At 42.7% G+C, this 26,641-nt stretch overlaps 1 protein-coding gene across 15 annotated transcripts in view; it reads left to right on the forward strand.

The window, feature by feature from the left end:
- Positions 1 to 26,641, forward strand: part of CADPS2 (calcium dependent secretion activator 2) — a 777,539-nt gene that overhangs the window by 346,509 nt on the left and 404,389 nt on the right. For all 15 annotated transcript variants that reach the window (XM_040343717.1, XM_040343721.1, XM_040343726.1 and 12 more), the window contains exon 14: positions 24,734 to 24,835. In XM_040343717.1, the coding sequence (XP_040199651.1) occupies positions 24,734 to 24,835 (102 nt within the window). The remainder of the gene's footprint in view (positions 1 to 24,733; positions 24,836 to 26,641) is intronic.

Below are 26,641 nucleotides of genomic sequence, written 5' to 3' on the forward strand. Positions count from 1 at the left end.
CCTGGCCCTTCAGGAATTTAGTTTTGTGGTAACGCATCGCCCCGGTGCTAAAATGGGGAATGCAGATGGGTTGTCCCGAGTGCATGCCTGCCTGGCAACCTGTGTCCCAACCCTAGGGTTGAAACAAGAGGGGGGTATTTGTGACAGGAAGTCAGGTAAATCTATGGGTGTTGTCACAGACGGGAAATACATTTCTGCCTTGTTTAGACAATACACCAATTGTTATTAGGCGTCGGCTGCAGAACTAACCAGAAAAGTTTAAGGGCGTTGGAAGACTTCAGCTGTTCAGAATGAGGCAATTCAGGCCTCTATAAGTAATCCAGAGGATTACCACTTAATTGCTGTGTCCTGAGGCTTTGTGAGAAAAGAGAGCAGTGTACTGAAAGTCTTCTGAGGAGGTGAGGAGAGGATTGATTTTTTCTGTGTGATAAAAATCAAGACTATTGTTTTCCTGCTGTATGACCAGCAGTGTCTGCCCAGCACTAGGCTGTGCCAGACCCCATAGATAGGTTCCTGTGTGGTAGGTAGACGCCCCAAGTGGCCAGGGTTTATTTCATGTTTGATTTTGTTTATGCTGTTTTGATGCTTGCACTTGTTTCCAGCAAGATGGAAGAATAAACCAAAATCTTTTTTTTTTCAACCGTCTTCGACTGCCTGCCTGTCTAAATTCAGTGTGTAGTGAACCCATGCAGGGGATCACCCACCCCGCTACCGAGCTAACCCCTTACAACGTACACAGCTGCTGCATGCAGGGAGAGGGGTTGTACCTAGAGGGACCAACCACTGTACAGTTTTGATGTGTGTTAACACTTTAACATCTTTTTCTGCCTAGTCCTCTCCTAACAAGATTGCTGCAGTGTCCGTCCATGAACGAAAGAGAAATGGATTTTACAGTGAGTAAAAAAATATTTTTTTTTCGAAATTCTAATATTGGAAATAACCACATTTGACTTTGTATTAGCTCCTTGCAGTCTGCTGTACAGTCTGTACACCCAAGCTTAGACAGGAGGAGGGGGAAGAAGCGGCAAAAGGAACCAGTCGGGTGTGCTGCAGTGCATGCTGACAGAAGGAGAAAAAAGTGACCAAGAGATTAGCTCATTGTGTGCTGCATCTCCTTTTACTGTCCAATCACAGGATTAAGGGTAGAGGGGGGAACTGTAAGTTAAAATGAAACTATGACCGGGAAAGCTCAGGTGCCCTTACCTACTAGACAGGGCTATGCTGTCGGAAAGAGCTGTGTAAATCTCAGGACTGAATGGACAAATTCTTTGGCAGGTAAAATTCTTAAATGTGTATTTTCTTCTGTATATTTAGCTTTTTATGGAGTTGAGCTTAAAAATGTATAAGAAAAAGAAGTGAATAATTGTGCATTACCTTGCTGTACATGATATCAGGCATTGCCCTGGTTGTTTGATGTGACATTCTCCTGTGTCTTCCTTCTCACTTGTCATTGCTTGCTCCTCTGGCTCTTCTCTGTCACAGCTTTGAAATGCCCAAGTAACTTTATATGACAGCAGTATTTACTTTATAGCATGATACGCAATCTCTTCTGACAGCCTAGGTAGACAATTAAATTTATCCGCATATAGCCATGTTACATCTGTTAACACAAGTAGGCAAGGTGTCATTTAAGGAACAGATACTGTTCATCTTGTATCATATCATATTTGTGTAGTTTTGTTCTGAATGTGATGGTAGATTCTGAAGTTTAGAAGGCATCTAATCTGTCATCAACATCAGTCATATACAATTTTTTTTTTTTTTTTAATAGCACTGTTTATACATGGGTACATTTTTGAAAGAATCAGCATAGATTTGAAAGACTTGGACAGTTGGTGTGAATTTATTAATTTCATAGTATGACATTTGTAAAATTTTAAAAAGAATGGATGCAGTGTTTTGAATAGTAGCAGATATATTTTTGGCTGCAATTGACCTATATGCTACATAAATGGAAAAAGAAAATATGGACAGCCGCACTCCAAAAAAACTTGATGGTTGTCTTTATTTAAAAAAGGAAAAATGCACTACAAGTCACAGCACACTACACAGGAGTGAAACAGCTGACGCGCTTTGCACTACAATTTAGTGCTTAATCATAGCTTTATGCTACATAATTATAATTTTCATTGATACGACTTCTCCTCTTACATGCAGGAAATAGTTTAACCACCTGGAAAAACATTTGACTTGATATATTCTATTTTATCTGTAACCAGTGATTCTTTTCTGGAATGAGGCTGCCGCAGTGTTGTTCAAATGTATTGATTGTTTGACAGATATTATTTTAATACGCTGTTCTTTTTCACTGAATCTCCCAATGCGTCACGCTTCCCTCTACTTAATGTCTCCTCGAGCACCAGTGCGACAGCCAACTTATAGACGGCTCTCTTGATGGGTATTGCTTTGAATTGTAAAGCAAAGTGTGACTCTGCATTCAGGTAAAATCTAAATTGGGACCCCCCCTTCTTCAGTACCTTTACCTGTCCTCCATGCCTTCCCCAAGTCCTGTGACTCCCGTGCTTGTTCTGTCATGTTCTCCACCAACCCTGTAGCTCCAGTTTGCCATGTGCATTCCAGTGTTCCCTGTTTACCGCTGTGTCTCCAAGTTCTCCCCCAGAGCACCTGGTGCACTCTGCTGACTTTAATGATTTACTTGACTTAATGTGCATCCCAAAACATCCTGTGAAAATGTATGGCCCGGGGGGGGGTGTGACCAAGACGGCGACCGAGCTGGACATCTAGGAGCGGAGCTCTGCACCAACGGAAGGGCTATCATTATGCTCACCCAAACCTGGCTGGGACCCCCCTAACCTTCTTCACCGGCTAGGGTAAATGGTCCTGTCACGGAAGAGCAAAGGGGGAACTCGTAAATCGCAACGTGGGGGAACCCCAGACCCGATCTTCTGGACCGACACAGACCTTAGAGGCCGACCCTGCTCTCACGGAGAATGCCAACTTCTCGGCAGTTATGCAGGCCATTAACTGCTGCCAGACAGCACTTGCCTCCAAGATTGACTCCCTACAGATCGAGATGGGCCTACTGAGGAAGGATTGTGAAAAGATCCGCCGGCAGGTGGATGAGGTTGAACGCTGCATGGAAGACACAGAGGACACAATGAGAGACCACAATGCCACCCTCCATACTGTCCAGATCCGGCTGAAACATCTGGAGGCTAAGATCTGGGGATCCCGGTGATTCTATATGCTTGAGGACGTTTGTGCAAGGGGTTCAACATGTGGCCCCTCCGGTTTGGCCACCACTACCCCCGTGGGATTTGAATCTGGTGCTCTCGGCACTTCAGAAACACTCTCAGAAGGTGACCTTTCTGGTGGCCATTACATCAGTCGGGAGGGTTTCTGAATTAGCAGCCTTGTCTTGCAAGTCCCTCAACTTGGTCCTCCACAAGGATGAGGCGGTGTTGCGCCCGCAGCCTTCTTTTCTTCCAAAAGTTGTTTCGGCCTTTCATCTTAATGAGGACATAGTGCTTCCATCCCTGTGTCCTCGGCCTTTGCATCCAAAAGAGGTTGCGCTACATTCCTTGGATGTTGTCCGATCTCTGCGAGTATATCTCTATGCTACGGCTCCGTTCCGGAGGTCAGACTCACTGTATGTATCGGTGACTGGTCCAAAGAAGGGTCTGGCGGTCTCGTCGGACACCATTTCTTAGTGGATCAGACAGATCGTGATTCAGGCCTATGCCCTATAGGGGCGGGCGCCTCCCTTTCCTGTCACGGCGCATTCGACCAGGGCAATAGGTGTTTCCTGGGCCTTCCGACATCAAGCGTCTGTCTCACAGGTGTGTAAGGCGTTGACCTGGTCGTCCGTTCACACATTCACTAAATTTTACATGGTTGATGTTCATGCATCTGCAGATGCTTGCTTCGGCCACAAAGTTTTGCAGGCGGCTGTTAGGTTGCAACTCCTCCGTTGAGGAGCACTGTTTCGTTTTTGGGTGGAAGTTGGTTTGCTTGCTGTGCCCACCCCTCATTTTTTTGACACTGCTTGGGGACGTCCCTACTGTCAAGATTATTTGGAGCTGTGTCCGTCTATGAACGAAAGAGAAAATAGGATTTTTGTACTCACCGTAAAATCCTTTTCTCTGAAGTTCATGGACGGACACAGCACCAACCCCTCCTTTTGTAAGTTTGTACTGCTTTTAGACAAACGGTACTGTTAGGCTTTGCTGTATTACATGTTTTTTAACCATTTATGATGTCTGCCTAGTCCTCTCCTGGAACATAACCCTACTGTCAAGATAATTTGGAGCTGTGTCCGTCCATGAACTTCAGAGAAAAGGATTTTACAGGGAGTACAAATCTCCTATTTTTTTCCACAAATGGAGCTTTTTTTTTGGCGCGCTATAAACAAAAAAGAGCAAGAATTTTGAAAAAAAATATTTTTTACTTTTTGTTACGGTATAATAAATATCCCCAGTTTAACCTCCCTGGCGGTATGATTCTTTCTGAAAAAAGGTGCTGAAAGCGGTACCATTATTTTGCATGGAATTCTTAGGCATAACTCACCTAAATCTGTCCAAACCAGAGTCTCTAATAGACTATGACAATGTTTGAAACACAAAATCATAAATTATAATATAATAAATAATAACAAATAATAATTTAATAGTAACAATACTTTTTATTCAATACATTTTAACAAATAATATATTCAGATACTCTGATTTTTGGGGGGGTCAAACAGGGGTGCACAATCATAATTCAGTAAATGTCTCGGGTATGAAAATGTTTAAAGCACAGTATGGCGCAAAGTCCAACATCGCAGTCGAGACAACAGTAGCGCGTTTCTTTGCATATTTTCTAGGGTTGTCCCGATACCACTTTTTTAGGACTGAGTACAAGTACCGATACTTTTTTTCAAGTAGTCGCCGATACCGAATACCGATACTTTTTTTTAAATGTGTCCCCAAATGCAGCCATGTCTCCCCACAAATGCAGCCATGTCCCCCCCCAGATGCAGCCATGTCCCCCCCATATGATAAATACACAGTAAATATAAAACTTCTAAAACCATAAAAGGTCCAAAGTTCAAATAAACACAAATGTCCCCCCCATATGTAGCCATGTCCCCCCCCCTATCCAGCCATGTCCCCCCCCTATCCAGCTATGTCCCCCCCCTATCCAGCTATGTCCCCCCCATATGCAGCCATGTCCCCCCCCATATGCAGCCATGTCCCCCCCATATGCAGCCATGTCCCCCCCATATGCAGCCATGTCCCCCCCATATGCAGCCATGTCCCCCCCCATATGCAGCCATGTCCCCCCCCATATGCAGCCATGTCCCCCCCATATGCAGCCATGTCCCCCCCATATGCAGCCATGTCCCCCCCATATGCAGCCATGTCCCCCCCATATGCAGCCATGTCCCCCCCATATGCAGCCATGTCCCCCCCATATGCAGCCATGTCCCCCCATATCCAGGCATGTCCCCCCATATCCAGGCATGTCTCCCCCCATGCAGCATTTCTCCCCCCCATGCAGCATGTCTCCCCCCCCATGTAGCCATGTCTCCCCCATGTAGCCATGTCTCCCCCCATGTAGCCATGTCTCCCCCATGTAGCCATGTCTCCCCCCCCATGTAGCCATGTCTCCCCCCATGCAGCATGTCTCCCCCCCCATGCAGCATTTCTCCCCCATGTAGCCATGTCTCCCCCCCCATGCAGCATGCCTCCCCCATGTCTCCCCCCCCCCCCAATGCAGCATGTCTCCCCCCATGTAGCCATGTCTCCCCCCCATGCAGCATGTCTCCCCCCATGTAGCCATGTCTCCCCCCATGTAGCCAGCCATGTCCCACTTACCTGTCCTGCATCCCCGCTACCGCCGACAGTCAGTGTAATACGCGTGCCGTTCCATTACAGCTTTGAATAGCTGTAATGATTGGCGCTGCGTATAGACACTCCCCCTCGCTCGGGATTGGACAGTTCTCCCGAGCAAGGGGGAGTGTCTATACGCGGCGCCAATCATTACAGCTATTCAAAGCTGTAATGGAACGGCGCGCGTATTACACAGTCAGTCGGCGGTAGCGGGGATGCGGCGTAACGGCATTGGCGGCGGCGGGGGGAAGTATTCTATTCTGGTATCGGGGGTATTTGCGGGAGTACTCCCGCAAATACTCGGAATCGGTCCCGATACCGATACTAGTATCGGTATCGGGACAACCCTAGTATTTTCCTTCCGCTGGAGTCGCGCTTGGAGCAGCAAACCACACACATCCGTGTGGGTGCTGTTTTTTTTGGAGTGGGTGGTACGTGGTCCAAAAAATGACGACCAGTCAGTCGCTCAGGATTTACAACACCAGAAGCCCGTCGTCCTGAACGGTTTACCACCGTTGGCGTTTGGTGTTTCAGGAAAATTTGTTCTGCCACCTTCCACATAAAGTCTGCATGGACCATAGACCTGACATTTTTTTTTCATCAGGATGAAGGAGTTCCAGAGACATTGCTCCAAAAGATGTCGGAAAATCTTTTTATAATATTTTTTCTGCTGCTTCCTTATCGCTGGGTAAAAAGTCATGGCCTGGTCAGCCCTGTCCACACCTTCCATCGTGTGGTTGTAGTCCAACACAACCTGTGGCTTTCGAACGTCTTTTCCACCTTTTGGTATGCACCATGGCGGTCGAGGTGTTATGGACCGTGCTCAAAAGGGAAACGTCCTTTTTGTCCCGCCACTTCAGTGCCAACATTTTCCCCTTCTGCCATGCAGCTACTTCTCCTTTCCTGAGTTTTTTATTTGGAAATGCTGACGGCATGTCACACCGGTTAGGCCTCACAGTCCCATAAGCGTCCGTCCTATTCAGAAGAAGGAACTCGTATAGTTCTGGGGATGTATAGAAATTGTCCGTAGTGATACAGTAGCCCTGGTTGAGCAAGGGCTCCATCAATGAATAGACTGAACCGGTTGCCATTCCATAATCACTGAATCTCGGGGAGAATTTGGTCCCTTTGCCAGTATACAGTACTGAGTTCCAGATATAACCAGAGCTGGACTCACAAAGCATAAAGGATTTTATTCCAAAGCGAGCGCGCTTAGACACAATGAACTGAATCCAGCTGAGGCGACCTTTGTAGGCCATGAGACTTTCGTCAATGGTAATGTCCCTCTCAGGTATATAGGTCCGCTGGAAGTTCTGCAGAATCATTTGGTAAATATCCCAAATTTTTTTAAGCTTTGGAGCTGGATGAGAACGTTCGTCAAATTCCTCGTTATTTGCAAAGTGCAAATATTTCATTATCAATGAAAACCTATATTCGAACATTACAGTTAAAAAACATTCGAAAAAAAGGTGTGGCCAATAATTAATTTGTGGTCCAGTACCACTTTTGGAGTGGTTTCCCCACCACTCCCTGTAAAATTAGGAGGCCAAGGAATTTCCATATATCGTCGCTGGTCACAGGCTCCCATTTTCTGCGCCTTGAAAATAGCTGGTGGGTATCAGATTGCTGTTCTTGATACCGATTTGTCTCCAAAACAATTTTGTCGATCACCTCATCTGTCAAAAAAAGTCGGAGGTATTCTAAGGGATTGTCATCCTCTATGTCCACTTTTAGCCCAGGTGATCCTGTGAATGGAAACCTAGGGGGCGCTACGTGCTCCGTAGTGCAATCAATTGCGCACCAAGTCTGCACATCGCTGGGCACAGGTGCAGGATCGTCAATCACATCGCTTTCTGCATCCGACGACAAACTTTCCCACACGTCACTCAGCTCCTCCGCCAGGGATTCGGTATCGCTGTCGCTGTTTGGCAGCAGGTCGCATAATGATTTTGACGTAGAGGCACGCTTTGCCATGATTGCTGTGCAGTATACAGACACTGGTATAGTAATTCTGCAGACAGGGCACTGGAAAGCACTGGGGGGGGCAATCAAAGGTCACTGTATTTTTTTTTTTTTATTTAATCCAATAATATCAGTGTGTTTTACTGTGTTTTACATTGTTGCTACTTATAGGATTTGAATTTTGCGCCGCCCCCCCCCTTCCGCCCCCTGCGTCGCGACGCTCACAGGTAAGGGAATCAGGGGAACACACAGCATCAGGCGGAACATCTGGCCGCCGTACACTGCGGGGATTCATCGCGGAGAAAAGGTAAGAAACCTTCTTTCAGCATCCAGCGTTGCAAGCCCGAGTGTGGCTCGGGGTTACCGTTCGCAGCTTGAAAATCTCACCCCGAGCCACACTCGGGAATACCGCCAGGCAGGTTAAAAAAATAAATCTTTATCAGTTTAGGCGAACATATATTCTTCCTCATATGTTTGGTAAAAAAATAGCAATAAGCATATATTGATTAGTTTGCCCAAAAGTTATAGCGTCTACAATCTATGGCAAAGATTTATGGCTTTTTTTATCAACTAGTATTGGTGGTGGTCTGCGATTTTTAGCGGTACTGCGTCTTCACGGCAGACATATCGGGACACTTTTGACACATTTTTGGGACCATTGATTTTTATACAGCGATCAGTGCTAAAAAAAAAAAGATCAAGGTGTTAAATGTGTTTCCTCATGAGTGTTTCTTACTGTGGGGGTGGGACTGACTGGGGGAGGAGACATATCGCTGTTCCTACTTGGAACAATCAATCTGTCTCCTATCCCTGACAAAACAGGGATTTGTGTGTTAACACACACAAATTCCCGTTCTGGTTCTTGTGCCCATGATCGCGGGTGGCTGGCGGCAATCGCGCCTGCCATTGCGCATCGGGTCCCCCGCCATGTAGCAGGCAAATGCGCCTCAGACGGGTCTTAAAGGGGGCGATGTACCCATACATAGTTTTGTGGGAACGTGCCAATTTACTGAAGTATATCAGCGTGATTAGGTTGGCAAGGTGGTTAATAAAGGGGTTTTGGATTTCAGAATTGGTGTGCAGCCATCTGGACTTTCTCCTTTGAATACTACAGCTGCGACTGGGGAGCACCCTGCACTGAGAAGATCATGCCGTTGGAGATGACTCACCTTTTTTGTCTTAGAAGGTGGCTGTAATTGGATTTAGTTTTAGGCTGAACTTCTACTTTATTTGTAAAACCTTCTGTGAGGCAAAGAAGATGAGAGGAGATGGAGTAATTCACCAGAAGCATGGTCACCATCATGACTGTACCATGAGCTGCCCTCCATAAAAAAAAAAAAAAAAAAAAAAAAAAAATATATATATATATATATATATATATATATATATATATATATATATATATATATATATATATATATATATATATATATATATATATATATATATATAAATTTCTCAATCCTGGATATACTCTAATAACAACAGTGCTAATGTGAGGAACAATGGGGGTTATTTACGAAAGGCAAATTCACTTTGCACTACCACTTGAAATTGCACTGAAAATGCACTGATCAGAGGAGGACATGCAAGGAAAATTAAACCACATTTTAGCTTGCACATGATTGGATAATAAAATCAGCAAAGCTTCCCCTCATTTCAGATCTACCCCTCAGATTTACAGCAAATGCACTTCCAAGTGCACTTTCAGTGCAATTTCAAGTGCACTTTGCACTTGTAGTGCAAAGTGGATTTGCCTTTCGTAAATAACCCCCAATGTGTATTGTGGAAAAAATTGCATAATCACAATATCGCAGCATAAATCGCATTAACTTAGAAATCCTTAAAAATGCAACATGTATAAGCAATTCATAAGCAAGTCCAAATAAATAATAATCTGTATTCAAAAAGTGCTGTTGCTTCGGTGATCCCCACCACTTCTCAACCAATGCGCACACCTCTACGTTTAACCTCTCTTACTAGGTACAATTTTGGAATGTAAAGGAGTAGGAATAGTGGCGCTGCCTAAGTGTATTGCTACACCTAAAAGTCCCGATGCGGGTCTACCTAGACCAAAAGTGGTAATTATATGCTCCACTTAGTGCAGTATGGGCTGAACTGACTGAGGTCTATGTTGGTAGGGGCCCCACAGAGTCAGAGGACTAAGGGAGCATGAGCTCAATGGCCAACAGCTACACTTAGAGTGCTAGGGAAAGAGTGTGGCTGGGTGTAAACCCAACAACTGTTGGGAGTGGGGAACCTGGAGGGGAGCACCGGGAGCACGTCGGAGTGTGTTATAGGAGCACCCCTTTTCCACCATCCAGATCCCTTTACTGGACTCCAATTATTCCATCAAGATCTCCACATTTTAATATTATCTCCTCTCGGAAATTCATAGACACTGTATACTACTGGCTATATAGGCTGCCAGCTAGCCGCACATATTTCCATTCAGCATCGTCCTGTGCAGATTACAGGGTTGACTGGTGTTGTTGGTTGATTATACCACATTTATGCATGTGTTATTTATGCAATTGTCTTTGGCTACTGCTATATTGTGGCTTTTTTAGCTATTTACAGTGTTCATCTGCACATACAATGTTTGCTGGACCAATATAGGGTTCACATTATTTGCTTTTGTTTACTAGCACCTATTGCAATCTGTGTGTGTTTATTTATTGATGTCTGCATACTGTGTTAGTGTTTACAACATAGAGGTATACTAGCTTAGACACCCTGACCATCAGCACACTTCCAGTGCACAGTTGTTGGGTTTACACCCAGTCACACTCTTTCCCTAGCACTCTAAGTGTAGCTGTTGGCCATTGAGCTCATGCTCCCTTAGTCCTCTGACTCTGTGGGACCCCTACCAACATAGACCTCAGTCAGTTCAGCCCATACTGCACTAAGTGGAGCATATAATTACCACTTTTGGTCTAGGTAGACCTGCATCGGGACTTTTAGGTGTAGCAATACACTTAGGCAGCGCCACTATTCCTACTCCTTTACATTCCATATTCATTCTGCCCTCTAGGGGACAGTCTTTTAGGAAGGCAGCAGCCTCTTAACCTCAGATATCCCAGCGCAGGTTTCTTTACACACTGTTAGGTAAAATTTTGCCTTCCCCTATATGCTGGGGTATGCACAGTGGGCTCCTCTGGTGTTGTCCTGCTCGTTTGCTCCGCTGTATATCCAGATACTCTTTAACCACTTAAGGACCGCCTCATGTAAATATACGTCAGCAGAATGGCACGGACAGGCTCATGCACGTACCTGTAAGTCCTCTGCTTGACGTGGGTCGGGGGTCCGATCGGGACCCCCCCAGTACATGTGGCGGTCGGTAAGCCTCGGGGAGCGATCCGGGACGACGGCGCGGCTATTTGTTTATAGCCGCCCCGTCGCGATCGCTCCCCGGAGCTGAAGAACGGGGAGAGCCGTATGTAAACACGGCTTCCCCGTGCTTCACTATGGTGGCGCATCGATCGAGTGATCCCTTTTATTAGGGAGACTCGATCGATGATGTCAGTCCTACAGCCACACCCCCCTACAGTTGTAAACACACACAAAGTGAATCCTAAATGTTACAGCGCCCCCTGTATTTAACTCCCAAACTGCAACTGTCATTTTCACAATAAAGAATGCAATTTAAATGCATTTTTTGCTGTGAAAATGACAATGGTCCCAAAAATGTGTCAAAATTGTCCGAAGTGTCCGCCATAATGTCGCAGTCACGAAAAAAAATTGCTGATCGCTGCGATTAGTAGTAAAAAAAAAAAAAAAAAAAATGCAATAAAACTATCCCCTATTTTGTAAACGCTATAAATTTTTCGCAAACCAACCGATAAACGATTATTGCGATTTTTTTTTTTTACCAAAAATAGGTAGAAGAATACGTATCGGCCTAAACTGAGGAAAAAAAATTTTTATATATGTTTTGGGGGATATTTATTATAGCAAAAAGTAAAAAATATTGAATTTTTTTCAAAATTGTCACTCTATTTTTGTTTATAGCGTAAAAAATAAAAAACGCAGAGGTGATCAAATACCACCAAAAGAAAGCTCTATTTGTGGGGAAAATAGGATGCCAATTTTGTTTGGGAGCCACGTTGCACGACCGCGCAATTGTCTGTTAAAGCGACGCAGTCCCGAACTATAAAAACCCCTTGGGTCTTTAGGCAGCATATTGGTTCGGGGCTTAAGTGGTTAAGGACCGGGTCTATTTTTTACACTTGGTGTTTACAAGTTAAAATAATTTTTTTTTTTCTAGAAAATTACTTGGAACCCCCAAAAAGGTTATATTTTTTCCAGACACCCTAGAGAACAAAATGTCAGTCGTTGCAATATTTTGTCCCATCATATTTGTGCAGCGATCTTACAAACGCAATTGTTTTGGAAAAGAAAAATGTTGTATTAAAAAACTAAGAAAACGGTAAAGTAAGCCCATTTTCTTTTCATATTGTGAAAGATAATGTTTCACTTAGTAAAATGATACCCAACATGTCTTGCTTCAAAATGCTTGTTGAATGGAGACAAACTTTGACTCTTAAAAATCTCCATAGGCAAAGTTTAAAAATGTCTACAGGTTACCAGCTCTACAGGTCTTTTTCTAGAATTATTGTTCTCACTCTAACAATCATGGCGATGCCCTTACATGTGAGGTTTGAACACTGTTTACATATGCAGACACAACTTACGTATGTGTTTTCTTCTGAGTGGGAGCACGACGGGACGGGGCACTTTAAAAAAAAAATCTAATTTCTTTTACTTATTTTTTTTTACACAAAAAATTGAATCACTTTTATTCCTATTACAAGGAATGCAAACATCCCTTGTAATACAAAAAAAAGCATGACAGGACCTCTTTAATGTGAGATCTGGGGTCAAAAAGACCTCAGATTTCACATTTATACTTAAATGATATAAAAATAAAATAAAAAATCCGTTGTCCAATGGTATGGAGTCGAGTGGGGGCCATCATGCCCTCACTCGGCTTCCAGCCTCAGAGGGGAAAGGACCAGATCATCTCCCCCGCTACCGACGGCTCCGGTAAGCCGCAGAGATGAACAGGACGCGGCGAGAGTGTGCACCTTTCCCGCCACCGATTAAAAGTGATCTTGCGGTGAATCCGCCACAGAGACCACTTTTATCTGAAAGCGGACCGCCCGCAGTTTTTAAAAATACCGGGGTTAAGGCAGCTATTTTCTGCAATAACAACGGTATACAAAGTCAAAGTACCAACGTATAACGAAGGCGGGCAGTCCGGAAGATTGATGCAAAAAAAGGGGGTCTTCATTGTGTAGTAATTTCAAAATAGGTATTTATTATAAAAAAAATAGTAATTTACATTTAAGTAATATTATGGACTCACTTATGAATTGCATAAGCATGTTGCACTTTTAAGGACTTTTTCAGTTTTGTTCGATTTTATTGTGAGATTGCAATTTTTTATTTTTTTTTTCAAAGTACACATTTTGTTTTACATTTTCATTTATATTTGTGTATTAACTTATATTATTTACCAAGGACACTGAGGAAGGCTTCAGGTTTTGTTTGCACTTTATAATTTAACACAAATGTTATTGACACTACTAAGGGCACTAGGCGCAACAACATACTCTCATCTGATTCACATTGTGGAAAGACAATTAGGTTGTATACAGCCAGCCATTGCATGACAAGCCATATATCAATACAGACCAATCCCTCATCTCGATTTAGGCTACACTAACTGGGTCCAGCTTAGCTAGTCCTGTGTATTTTCCCTTGTCAAACAAATTTGGTGCATATCTTCTTATACATAGCAAAGAAGGATGGCAGTATATGTATGGAAATTGGAACAGCCAAACCAAGAGAAATTGGATTTGTTCTGGAAGGACATTTTTTGAGAAAACGTTGGAACGGTCTTATGAGATCTGTATACCCAGATTGGTAATGGCGTCCATCTTCCAAAGTAACTGAAAGTGATCATGACAGTAACAAATGTCCTCCATATGTAGGGAAACATTCAGTTCACTAGATTTTGAGTAATGTATCTTAAGGTTTGAAAGTTGTTTAAAAATTCCAGGTCTTGAATACAGTTTGGTAATTTTTGGTGTGTTCCATTAGGAAGAAAAGACATTATCAGCAAATGCTACTATTGTAAACTCCTTTCCATCACCTGGTATGCCCATGACTTGATATTTGAGTTTGCCCATAAGCAGAGTAGAGGTTCCAGGGTCAACACATAAATAATAAGAGACACCTTTGTTCTGTCCAGTTTCACTGGATAAGCAGCCATTCTCTTTAACTCTTGCCTGTGGGCAGAAATGACATGCTGTACTGAATTTATGCATATGTTTCTTGTTCCCAAGGCTTGCGCTACTGCAAACATTTAATGCCAAGCTACCCTGTTGAATGCCTTTTTGGCCTCAACAGATAGAAAAGCCTTTGCATTAGTGAGAAGTCAGCCAATTATATAGATTATTAGCATTAAAGGGGAAGTCCTGGGGATAAAGTCTACCTGGTCTAATGAAATTCAGGACTGAAGGCATGGTGTCAGACAGTTGGCCAAGTTTTTTGCAAAAAGTTTTACATCCACATTTAGTAGCAAGAAAGGTCAGTAAAAGAAAAACCGGGGCACAGTCTTTCCTTAGGGATAACTGGCATATATGCTTCCAGAAGGCTCATGGAGGATGGTTTTGATTTGGCCAGAGAGTTTAAAAGCCCTGAAGGAACTTGTGATCAAGAGTTCATTAAAGAACTTGTAGTACTTGTCCGTAAATCCATCTGGTCTCGGGCCCTTGTTTGCTTTCATTTGTTTTAAGGTTGTGCGAAATTCTTGTGGGGTGAACGGGGCTTCCAGGTGATGAGTTTTAGTTTCTAGGAGTTGACGGGTCTGAAGTCGGCATGGAAGTCAAGATTGTAGAGTTGGGAGTAGTAGACGAATGAAGGGCATCTGCCAGGTTGTGTACATGGTGGACCTTCTCCACTGCCTTCTGTTGTAGCTGCTCTGTCAGCTATGTGAGCTAGTGAGTGCAGTTATTCTTCAAGCACAAGTGATCTGAATTTCTTCTCTCTCTCTCTCTCTCTCTCTCTCTCTCTCTCTCTCTCTCTCTCTCTCTCTCTGGATATTGGCAACGTCTAAAAGACTAAAAGACTGTTATTACTTATGTGCTTTTGCTGGACTGTGTCACTATTACCTTCTTAATAACTGACAAACTTTTAGTAATTGTATACCAGTGCGCTGCAAGTTGCTTTTTTCTTGAAAAATATCTGCCCTAGAAAAAAAGGGGCTTACTCTGAGACAATTGTCAAACAGTGCAAGGCACCCATCAAACAGACAACATATGTAAAAGTATATATTGTCCTTCTCCGACAAAAGCAATGGAGTACTCTTGGACAAGATGACTCCTTTGGTACTCTTCTATTGCACTCCATTGCTTTTGCTGGAGAAGATGCATGGAAGATAGCTTATGAGACGGGGGTCACGACCAACAAACACTTTAAGGGAAGGGTAGGAAAATCGTATAGTATGCTATGAGAACCCACATGGTCCAGTTTGCCTAAAACTTTCCCTGACCACTAGGGGCAATAAAAAAATTAAATTTAAAAATATGGAGACAGTTCTGCTGCACACCCGTGTTACCCGTGCGTCAGCCTATGAGTATAGGGTGATGACAAAATGGTAATGCTGTAAAGGAGCGTAAGGATGGGATAGCCCATCGTATCTGAGAAATCAGGGGTCATGGGGATACATTGGGAACTCTTCCATCTGGATTAGATCCAACACAATATGTAAGAATGGAACTTAAACAGCTCAGGAACAAGATAAGGAAAAAGCAGCACTAGTTAAGCCCAACAGGGGCCAATGCAAGAACAGCGGTCCTTAGCCAACAGGAAAAAACAAGTGGATGACAATAATCCTTGTTGAGTGTGTGAAAGGTCAGGACATCCAAGTCCAAGTAGGCTAGAACAGGACTTGGTTGGTACTGTGGTAGCGGAGGCGATGACAAACCTAATCAAGTTCCTCCAAATCAGATATTTGTAGTGTAAGCCGATAAGTCCACCTTGGGCATCCACAACCCCTTGCATTCCCAGAGAAAGGGACATTGTCTGCCGCCCACTGTCAAATGACGGAGGGATGGTGCAGCTCTTGTTCTGGGTGGACGCTGACTTGGTTCTTTAACCATGTGATTAATTGTGTCCAATCACAGCCGGTCACCTGTAAACCACCTCATCAGTGCAGCCTATTAGTGCCCATCAGTGAAGGAGAAACATTTTATTTTTTTTGTAAAATATAAAAATCACAGCAGTGATTAAATACCACCAAAAGAAAGCTCTATTTGTTTCTAAGTAAATAATACAAATTTCACATGGTTACAGTGTAGCATGACCGTGCAGTTGTAATTCAAAGTGCGACAGCGCTGAAAAATGGCTTGGACAGGAGGGGGGTGAAAGTGCCCTGTGGGCAAGTGGCTAAGGGGCCTGCACTACAGGGGACAGTACAAAAAACATGTTTCAGTTAACCCTGCTATTCTGTAAATTTCTTAAACTAACCTTAAACCTAGAGGGAGGCTGAGGAGCCTAGTACCTCAGTGTGTGTGCTCCCTAACTTGTTCTATGAACAGTATTAACATAAAAATGGATATAGGGCAAACCTCTGTCCCCAGGGCTTGCTTCACCTTCAGACCTTCTCTTCCCCCTCAAAACCTGATGTAGCCAACAAATGTGCGAAAAAGGTATACATTTGAATAGCTGAGCTCCGCTTTACAGAATGAGGTGGTCTCCTGTCTTAGTGAGGGGACTTCAAATCCAAGTCAGTGTGTTGTTTTTTTAATTTAACATTTTTATTATTTTTACAATTTAACCTTTTAAATATTTATTACAATTCTTTATATAAAAAAAAAATATATCAGCCCTGTTGGGGGGCTTTGGTGAGATATCAGGGGTCCTTACATTCCCCTATAGAAAAAAGTGATGCGCTAAAAAAATATTCCATTGTGTTTTTTACACTTATACATGCACTAGACTATGTCTGTAAAAAAACACATAAGAAATAATGACAACACCACTAACACAAATTAGTTTAACTCTGTGCTCACTTATAGTGCAGCATGTGAACCTTTTAATTTGTTTCTCTACTAATCCATATATCCACACTCTATTAATTGCCTATAAGATCACATGCATAATTGATGCCACAACGTAATGCTAATTAAAGTGATTCTGTGCGAAAAATAAAAATGATATGCATTAATGCTCAAATAACATCTGTCATAAAATACATCCAATATATTTGTGCTTTAAAATATTCACAAACGTGTTCCCATGCACTACAAAAGTGCTATGTGCAAAGTGCTATTTTTGCTTGATTCACAAACTGACACGCATAATATATACAGTCCATTCACAGTTCAAAAAAATCCAACTGGTGATGGCAAAAACGTTTCCTTGTGTCCACGCTGGTGCTTTCCCCTTCTGTATATGCGCTCATCTTAGAGCGTGTGACCCTGCAATTAAGCCTAGTCAGAAAATGCATATGAACCACCTCTGGGTTCAATAATTATGTTGGAACCCTAGGCTGGTTGCTGGTAACGTGTTCCACATGTGTATGATGAAAAAAGCTTGATTGTGTGATGTTTAACCCCTTCCATACAGGGCATTTTCACCCCCTTCCTGCCCAGACCAATTTTTAGTTTTCAGCGCTGTTGCATTTTGAATGACAATTGCCTGGTCATGCAACACTGTACCCAAACTAACGCTTTGTTCCCCCCCCCCCCCATAAATAGAGCTTTCGTTTGGTGGTATTTGATCATCTCTGCGGTTTTTATTTTTTGCGCTTTAAACAAAAGAACAGTGATTTTTTTTTAAAAAAAAACACAATTTTTTACTTTTTTATTTAAATATCACAATTTTTTTTTAAAAACATTTTTTTTTCCTCAGTTTAGGCCGATACATATTCTTCTACATATTTTTGGTAAAAAAAAAAAATCGCAATAATCGTATAGTGATTGGTTTGCGCAAATTTTATAGTGTCTCCAAAATAGCTGATAGATTTATGGCATTTTTATTTTATAATTTTTTTTACTAGTATTGGCGGCGATTTGTGCGCGCCCTAGATCGCCGGGAACGCAGGACGTCATATGACATCCACCCGGATCGAGGGAGGGTTCCTGCCGGCGTCATTTTACAATGCGCAGGTAGGGAAGGGGTTAAACAATTTATTGTGTAAATAAAACTTAGCCCCTACTGTGGGGTACTCGCATTTCGTGGGTACTACAGTGCACCACTCTTTACAAGCTCAGGGATACTGCTGAAGTAATGTGTCCTTTCCTTTAACTGAGAACACTCCACTGCCTCCTGCACCGCCCTGTCCCCTGCCCTGTGCATGTCGATACTGGTACTTGTATCTTCCTCAGGGGAGATATTTGTCTCACAGTATCACTTTAATTAGCATTAAGTTGTGGCACTAATTAGCACTTTATGCATGTGATCTTCTATAGGAATTAATAGAGTGTGGATATATGAATTGGTAGAGAAACAAATAGTTCACACGCTGCACTATAATTGAGCACAGAGTTGCACTAATTTGAGTACGTGATGTCATTATATTATTTCTTATGTGGTTTTCTACAGACATAGTCTAGCGTGTGTGTGTGTATGTATATGTGTGTATATATATATATATAATATTTAGTATTACTTTCACTGCTTTTATCTGCTCTTTTTGTACTATAAATGGCCATTTTTAGGCTTTTTAACCCTGTTATGACAGGTGATACATGCTGCTGCTACTAAACTTCTTAGGCCTGGTTCACACCTATGTGTTTTCGGTGCTTTTTGCTAAAAAGGCACTACAGTTTATTCAACATGGTTTCCTATGGGACACGTTCATGTCTCTGCTTTTTCAGCCGCAGTGTATTTGAAAAAGGTGAAGGTCTTTTTTTCAACGTCATGTCAACTCACATTGTGTTGAACCACAGGATCCGATTCCCCTCCCCCCTTAAGAAAGCCTCTAAGTCTTTGGATGTCTGCGCAGTTATTTTTTTCTGCCAATCAGCCACAAGTTAATACATTAAAAAGATCAATTAAGCCTTCGAACAATACCTTCTTTTATAGTATCTGCCCATCATATGTATAAGGGCCATTTCACACTAGTGCGTTTTTCCCGCGCTTTGCCGCGTTTTCGCGGTAAAAATAGCGCTATTAAAACGCCCATAAAACGCACCCCATGCCCCCTCCATTGAAATGAATTAAAAACCACTGTAAAAACGCAGCAATAATGGAGCGTTAAAATCGCGGTAAAACACTGCGATTTTACCGCGTTTTTAATTCATTTCAATGGAGAGGGGCATGGCATGGGGAGCGTTTTAATAGCGCTATTTTTACCGCGAAAATGCAGCAAAAATGCACCAGTGTGAAAGGGCCCTAAGGCTCGTGCAGCTACAGTGCCCAAAGGACAGTGGAAGTATTGCCTTCCCAAACCCCTAGCTCTTCTATCTAGCAGTGCAACTCCAAAACATGGTGGGGGGGGGGGGCTAACACAGGTATCGGCCAAGCCTGCCTTGCCCCAGGACGCTACCTTGTTGATTATTCTTTACTCCACCGCTTCCCAGTCTTTCCAGGACTAGAGGCACAACACTCTAAAACCGATAAATCATACCCCACATATAGGTTATATATTGTCTTAAGGGTTCACTGTACCCCGCTCAAGTTGTATAGTATGGGCCTATTAAAGTACCTGATTTGTCATCAATGCAGCAGAGATCACAGTATTTGTTATGTTATGGAGTTGCCATATTGGGAAAGAGTGTGGCTGCTATCAACCAAGCATTCCAAACCAACATTGCTGTTGACCCCAAACACTGTGTCTTAGGTATACTGGATGAGGCAGTGTCAGATCCACACGTTAAAGAGGGGTCTTATTTCAGGCATGCAGACTTGCACAGATGCATTGGAAAAGCAGAGAAAGAGATGGAGGAGGCTATGAAAAACCTGATCCAGTTCCTCCAAATCAGATATGTGTAGTGTCAGCCGATAAGCCCATCTATTATGCTCAGAAACGTGCAGGCCTCTTCACTAGTGTACCTTCGATTTGCCATTTTGGGCTCTAAATTTACTGGTACGCTAGTAAGATTCACTGGAAAAAAGCACCCGACTGTCCGCAACTGTGTCAAATGCTACAAAAAAAACTGTTAGCGATCGCAGGGATCAGGTCTGGGAACCCTAAACTGCTGGGGACACTAGTATAGATCTGATTCGATCAGATATTGATCCATTAAGATACTATACCACTAAGGGAGGTGTATGCTGCGGGCATGGGTATTAGCGCTACTGGCACGAATCTGATGCTGCCTGGGGAGACGCAGATCCTAACTGACCCTAAAACCTAATTGATATCACCTGCCAGGCGATCAGGCGGTTAAACCTTTATTGGGTAATAAACGGCAGGTGCCCTAACGCTATAAATAACAAACTAACCAGCATCACCCGCAACACTTATACGGTGATTACTGGTGAAATGGTTAACTAGGGGGCAATCAGGGGGTTAAAACCTTTATTAGGTAATATATGGGGGTACCTGACGCTATAAAAACCTAAATAACCAACAGGCTAACTAGCGTCGCCCGCGACACTAATACGGCAATCAGAAAAAAGATGGCTTAGTGACACTGGCGACAGGGGGTGAAAGGGTTGCATGGGGGGCAATCAAGGGGTTAAACCTTGGTTATGGGGGTACCCTACACCTAAAGGACCGCCTCCTGCAGATATACGTCGGCAGAATGGCTGGGCACAAGCACGTACCTGTACGTCCTCTTTAAGTGCCCAGCCGTGGTTCGCAGGCGCGTGCGCGCCCACAATCGGTCCCTAGAGCTGAAGAACGGGGAGAGCTGTGTGTAAACACAGCTTCCCTGTTCTTCACAGTGGCAGCTTCATTGATCATGTGTTCCCTGACATAGGGAAACACGATCAATGATGTCACACGTCCAGCCCCGCCCCCCTACAGTTAGAAAAACATATGAGGTCACACACAACCCCTACAGCGCCCCTAGTGGTTAACTCCCAAACTGCAATTGTCATTTTCACAGTAAACAATGCATTTTTATAGCATTTTTTGCTGTGAAAATGACAATGGTCCCAAAAATGTGTCAAAATTGTCCGATGTGTCCGCCATAATGTTGCAGTTATGAAAAAAATCGCAGATCGCCGCCATTAGTAGCAAAAAAAACGAATTAATAAAAATGCAATAAAACTATCTCCTATTTTGTAAACGCTATAATTTTTGCGCAAACCAATCAAACGCTTATTGCGTTTTTTTTTTTTACCAAAAATATGTAGAAGAATACGTATCGGCCTAAACTGAGGGAAAAACTTTGTTTTATATATTTTGGGGGGTATTTATTATAGAAAAAAGTAAAAAATATTGAATTTTTTTCGAAATTGTCGCTCTATTTTTGTTTATAGCGCAAAAAAATAAAAAACGCAGAGGTGATCAAATACCACCAAAGGAAAGCTCTATTTGTGGGAAAAAAAGGATGCCAATTTTGTTTGGGAACCACGTCGCACGACCGCGCAATTGTCAGTTAAATCGACGCATTCCCGAATTGCAAAAACTTGCCAGGTCCTTTACCTGCATAAAGGTCCGGGTCTTAAGTGGCCATACAATAATGTTATAGAATGCAATTCCTTATTTTCAAATATATAATATACCCTCCATTTAATCACCCTTGGTGGACCTATTCTGGCTCCAGTTTGTTGCATTCATACCACACTACCTCAAGGAGATCCCTTTAATTTCTTTGTATAAATTTCTACTGCGGTCTTTTATTTCTTCTCACCTATTTCCTACATACAAACTGTGTGTGGTACTTGGCTCAATATAGATTTGAAAGCAATGGTTTAATTTCCAAATGATCTATGCCTCAATTCAAAGAATATGCTGCAATGTTACATGGTTTAAATGTTTTTTTTGTATTTGTTCAAAAGTTTTGCTGTGCTCATGTCTGATTTCTGCCTTCCTTCAATTTTGTTATTTGAAACTCTTAGGCCGGGTACACACGAACAAACATGTACGGTGAAAGCGGTCCGTCGGACCGTTTTCACCGTACATGTCTGCCAGAGGGCTTCTGTACGATGGTTGTACACACCATCGTACAGAAGTCCGCACGTAAACAATACGCGGGGCGTGTCCGCGTCGTCGCCGCGACGATGACGCGGCGATGACGCGGAGACGTGGGCGGGCCTGCCATTTAAAGGCTTCCACGCATGCGTCGAAGTCATTTGACGCATGCGAGGGACGGCGGGCGCCTGGACATGTACGGTAGGTCTGTACTGACGACCGTACATGTCCGAGCGGGCAGGATTCCAGCGGACGGTTTTAAAACACGTCCAGGAATATTTGTCTGCTGGGAAAAGGCCCGGCGGGCAAATGTTTGCTGGAATTCGGCCAGCTCGCGCCCACACACGACCGAACATGTATGCTGAAACTGGCCCGCGGACCAGTTTCAGCATACATGTTTGGTCGTGTGTACGGGGCCTTAAGGGTAACAACAGGCAGTTGAGTTTTTTGTTCATCCCTCCTGTGTTAAATGAAAAAATAAAAAAGTGTGTGCTAGACATAAGGCTTGAGAACCACTTTAAGAAAATTATAGTTAAAAAAAAAAAAACAGATTTTGCAGACTGTCCTAAATTTGTTAAAACACTTTTTCAGTGACAGTATCTTAGCACAGTGGGCAAATATATATTGTAATATATAAACTTGTCATACCCTAATATTTTATATGTACTGTATACAGTATATATAAACTTGTCATACACTAATATTTTATATATACTGTATACAGTATATACAGTGCAATCTACTATCATCCACACACCGAATTTTGTTAACTGTAATGTGTTTAACGTAAATAATTACCATCTTACTGATGAAAAAGCTAGAGCACAGTTTTAGGGTAATGTTTTCTGCTGAAGTAAATGGATGTAAAACCTTTTGTGATGTTGGTAATGGATTTATGAAAGTTTGTTTCACAGCAGGGTGCTAGGTGAAATTGGTTAGACTAGGATATGGCCTTTTTTTCACTTGTAGAATGAATTAAGTAGGATTTGCTACAGGAATCTCCATAGAAAATGGTAATGTGGTTAGTCTGGAATCCATCCTGCAGCTCAGCAGTAAGCAATAAGTAATCCTCTTACTGCCTCTCACAAGATCATTATAGAAGAGTTTCTACATGCTTGTTAAGCGTGACATGCTAAAAGTAAAGGGGAAAAAATAAACTATTTCACTTAAGAGGAACAATTGAAAGGCATTCGATGCATATTTTATCAAGATGATAAATTAACACCATTTGTACTAATATTAGTACACTGCCTCATCTAAATAAATATGTTTTAGGTAATAATGCATGTGTGCATGTTCAGCTATTGGCTGACTAAATTTATTTTACAATTTGAAGTCAATAAATTAAGGGTACATTACATGTCTCTGCAAACACATACAAATGAGACTAGTCCTGATTACAGTAATCATTGTAATATTTTTTTTAGCAGAAACAATTATAATACTGCTGAATACTCAAAATACTCTGGCAATTTGGAATGTTTCTGTAACTAAAGTATTGTGTAAATAGATGAATTGCTAGAAAAAAAAATTGTTTCAATGAGCCAGCATTTGGCTGTGTACCGTATGAAGGTAGAAAAATTCTGAAATCTGTATACTAGATAAGGTTAACAGGAAAACTCATGCTCTTCATGCATTTTAAGAATGGACACAAATATTTTCTTTTAACATGCAGTGCTGTGAAGAGGTATTTGCACCCTTCCTGATTTTTATTATTTTTTAGCATGATTCAGATCATCAGCAAATTGTAATATTACACAAAGATAATCTGTGTAAATACAAAATGCAATTTTTAAATGGCTTAATTTATTAAGCGAAAAAAGGAAACCTGCACAGCGAAAACATGCAAACTCCAGGCAGGTAGTGCCATGGTTGGGATTTGAACCAATGACCCTAGCACTGCCAGGCATAAGTGCGATCTACTTAGCTACTTTGCTGCCCTGCCGTCACCGGGAGTTTTTCAGTCAGTGTTCGAAAGCAGCATAAACGCCCTACGCCTATAGCAAGGGTACTGTGCAACTTTGGTTAAACCTGTACAGTATTTATTTTTATTTTTTTACCTACAAGTGCCCCTTACCCATGTAAGCCATGTTTCGATAAAGGTGACCCAAACCTTGAACAATCAGTTTAAATCAATATGTACAAAAAATGTTTCTATGTTGGAAAGAAATCAAGAAGTTTACTGTGCTTTTCAAAAAATTATATATCGTGAACCAAGACCTTCAATCTAATCTCAATTTTCCAGTCTCCAGTCAGTGTGTTGTATATTATATAATGGAACTTCCTCTGTGATGCTGAACACCAGAATCATCAGACTCGCAGTATTTCCTCAGTATACAAGATCCCAAAGTGTATATAAGGAATGTCAATGGAAACCTGGGTATGAGTAAAAAATCAGTCCTTAAGAGCAATGTTTGAACCATATAGTTGTCCGGTCTGATAAGTATAGAACCTTCCAAAGAGAAACCACAGTCAATGATGAGGGAATTCCGGGGAGTCTCCAGAACTAATGTCCCTATTGGAAGCTTTTCCCTTTATTACATTTCTAATGTCAACTCAAAATTTGAGATTTTCTTTTACTTTTCAATGATCACAGTAAACTGGACAAATAAAGTGGGTGAATCTTTCTTGGTGTTCTAATCTTTCTCCATTCTATTGAAAACTAAACAGGAAAAAAAAATACTTTAATTACTCTTTATATCTTGTGTGCAAATATAAACCTTTCCAATGTTTGGTCCCATACAGAATATCTTTTTGACCTGTTGACCTGCCTCCCAGCCCAGTCCTCCAGTGCTAGATATAAATAAAATAACACTAAATATTTCTGCTGCTTTTGCAGGCCTGATGGAATTGGAACAGTTACAGCTGAGGAGAAGGAGAAATTTGAAGATATTAAAGAACAACTTGGATTGCTATTAGAAAACCAAATCAGTCACTTCAGGTAAAACATTTTCTATGGCTGAATAACACTGTAACATGTTTTGTTAACTGAATTGCTATAGTATGTTTTGTATAGGAAAAAACTCTGTGGATTTCTTTATCGTACATCATGGGAAACAGAGCAACCAAACTAGTCTTTACTCATGTGTAGCACCCCCTTACTTTCATTATGGGCACGACGCTAAATTTAGTGGGAAATGGGAGAGTTATTTTGCTCCCATTCACAGATTGCTAAATTTGGACTTTTGTCGCTCCAGAAATGTCCACTGGGTCGGTCTGTGCTCCAGGGATGCGGTACCATCCCTGGCCAGCAGTTGGCACCAGAGGGGTTCTGGCAGAGCAAGTTTTCCCCAGCAGCTAATCAGAGGAGTTTTCCCTCGCGGGGCATGCTGGGGGAGAGTATATCTGTGACAGGTGTCATGTGCTCAAAAATCTTTGCGGGGTCCCGCTTCCAGGTGCGGCATCCACCTTCAGGGTGCGCGCATCCATGGACCCTGCCGGCGTGACCCGCCTGGCCAAAATTGCAGATTACACAGAGCCTCATCCGGAGGTAAAAAGGGACTCCAGTGACTTACTGGGCCCCCAGTTCTATTGAGAGGATCCCAGGCTGGGAGCCGTTCGATTGGAGGGTTGGCTTGAGGAGAACCCGGAGACAGGTTGCCCAACAGGGCTTGAACGAACCATTCGGGGATCTGGTGACTAGAATGCTGACAGGTATGCTTTGCTGTCATCCGGTGACCTATTCTAAAACCTACTGGGAGGATTCGCTCCATTCATCTATTTAGCTCGCCTAAAGTAATAGGCCTGTGGCAAAGGCCCTAGAGCCAGGTCTGTGAGAGAGGCCTGTTCCTCCCAGCAAAAACAAAGTGACACTTCGGCTGCCAGACTGGTGAGAGGGGTCTGTCCGGGGGCACTTCACCCACTCTGGCTAGAGAGGCGACGAATCACAAATTGACATTACTGAGAGCAAGACTGCTCAGTTCATATCCAGGCCTGATACCGCAAAGTTCTCCCTTTCTCTTCATCAACCCAGTCTTCCTATTTGATGTTGATGTTGGCCGTGTTGGCCTGGAAATAAAGCATTGGAAAATCTGTATTCACTGTCTGGACCTTCGCTCACTACTTTGTTCTCCAACTGCACCCCTAGACCACATTAAGGTAACTTAATATGCCAATCCCAACAACAAATCAGCGGCTCCTTCGGGGGTAGCGCTACACATAGGATTATGCAGCACCTACAGATGATTGGACACTAGCAAAACAGACAGTCATCTCCTATATAACCCTTACTAAAAAGGAAGTACTATAGTTTTTTGTCAGTGTCTGACGATAATGGTCAGTGAAGTGCAGGTATCTGCACAATTTCTACCAGATTCTCAATGGTTCCAGCAATGATCAAGAGATTGGTTTTATCTGGATCAATTCCTGTATCTATATTGCTCAGATGATTTTTAACCAAGCCCCACAAGGATAAAAGAGCACAGGGTGTGGGGTTTGTCTGTATTGCAGCCTTTCGGCACAGGACCTTGCATGTGCAGAACCATGCCATGTGATAACCTGACAAGAAAGATCCAGAAGGGTGCTATACAGGTCCAGGGCAATGGACCCCTGGAAAATGAGGGGATTGAGTCCCTGAGGGTCTTGGAAGACTGAATCTGTTGTGATGGGTGAATTTTGGCTCTTTTTTTTCCTGTTATGGAAGGATCCTGCAGCAAGATTGGTGAGTGTTCTTATAGCCTGCCACCTATTGCTAGTTGCTGCCTGTGTCCCTTTGTTAAATCCCCACAAGGGGGCAGTGTTGGTCCAG

Source organism: Rana temporaria, chromosome 3, assembly GCF_905171775.1.
Source record: "Rana temporaria chromosome 3, aRanTem1.1, whole genome shotgun sequence".
NCBI lineage: Eukaryota > Metazoa > Chordata > Amphibia > Anura > Ranidae > Rana > Rana temporaria.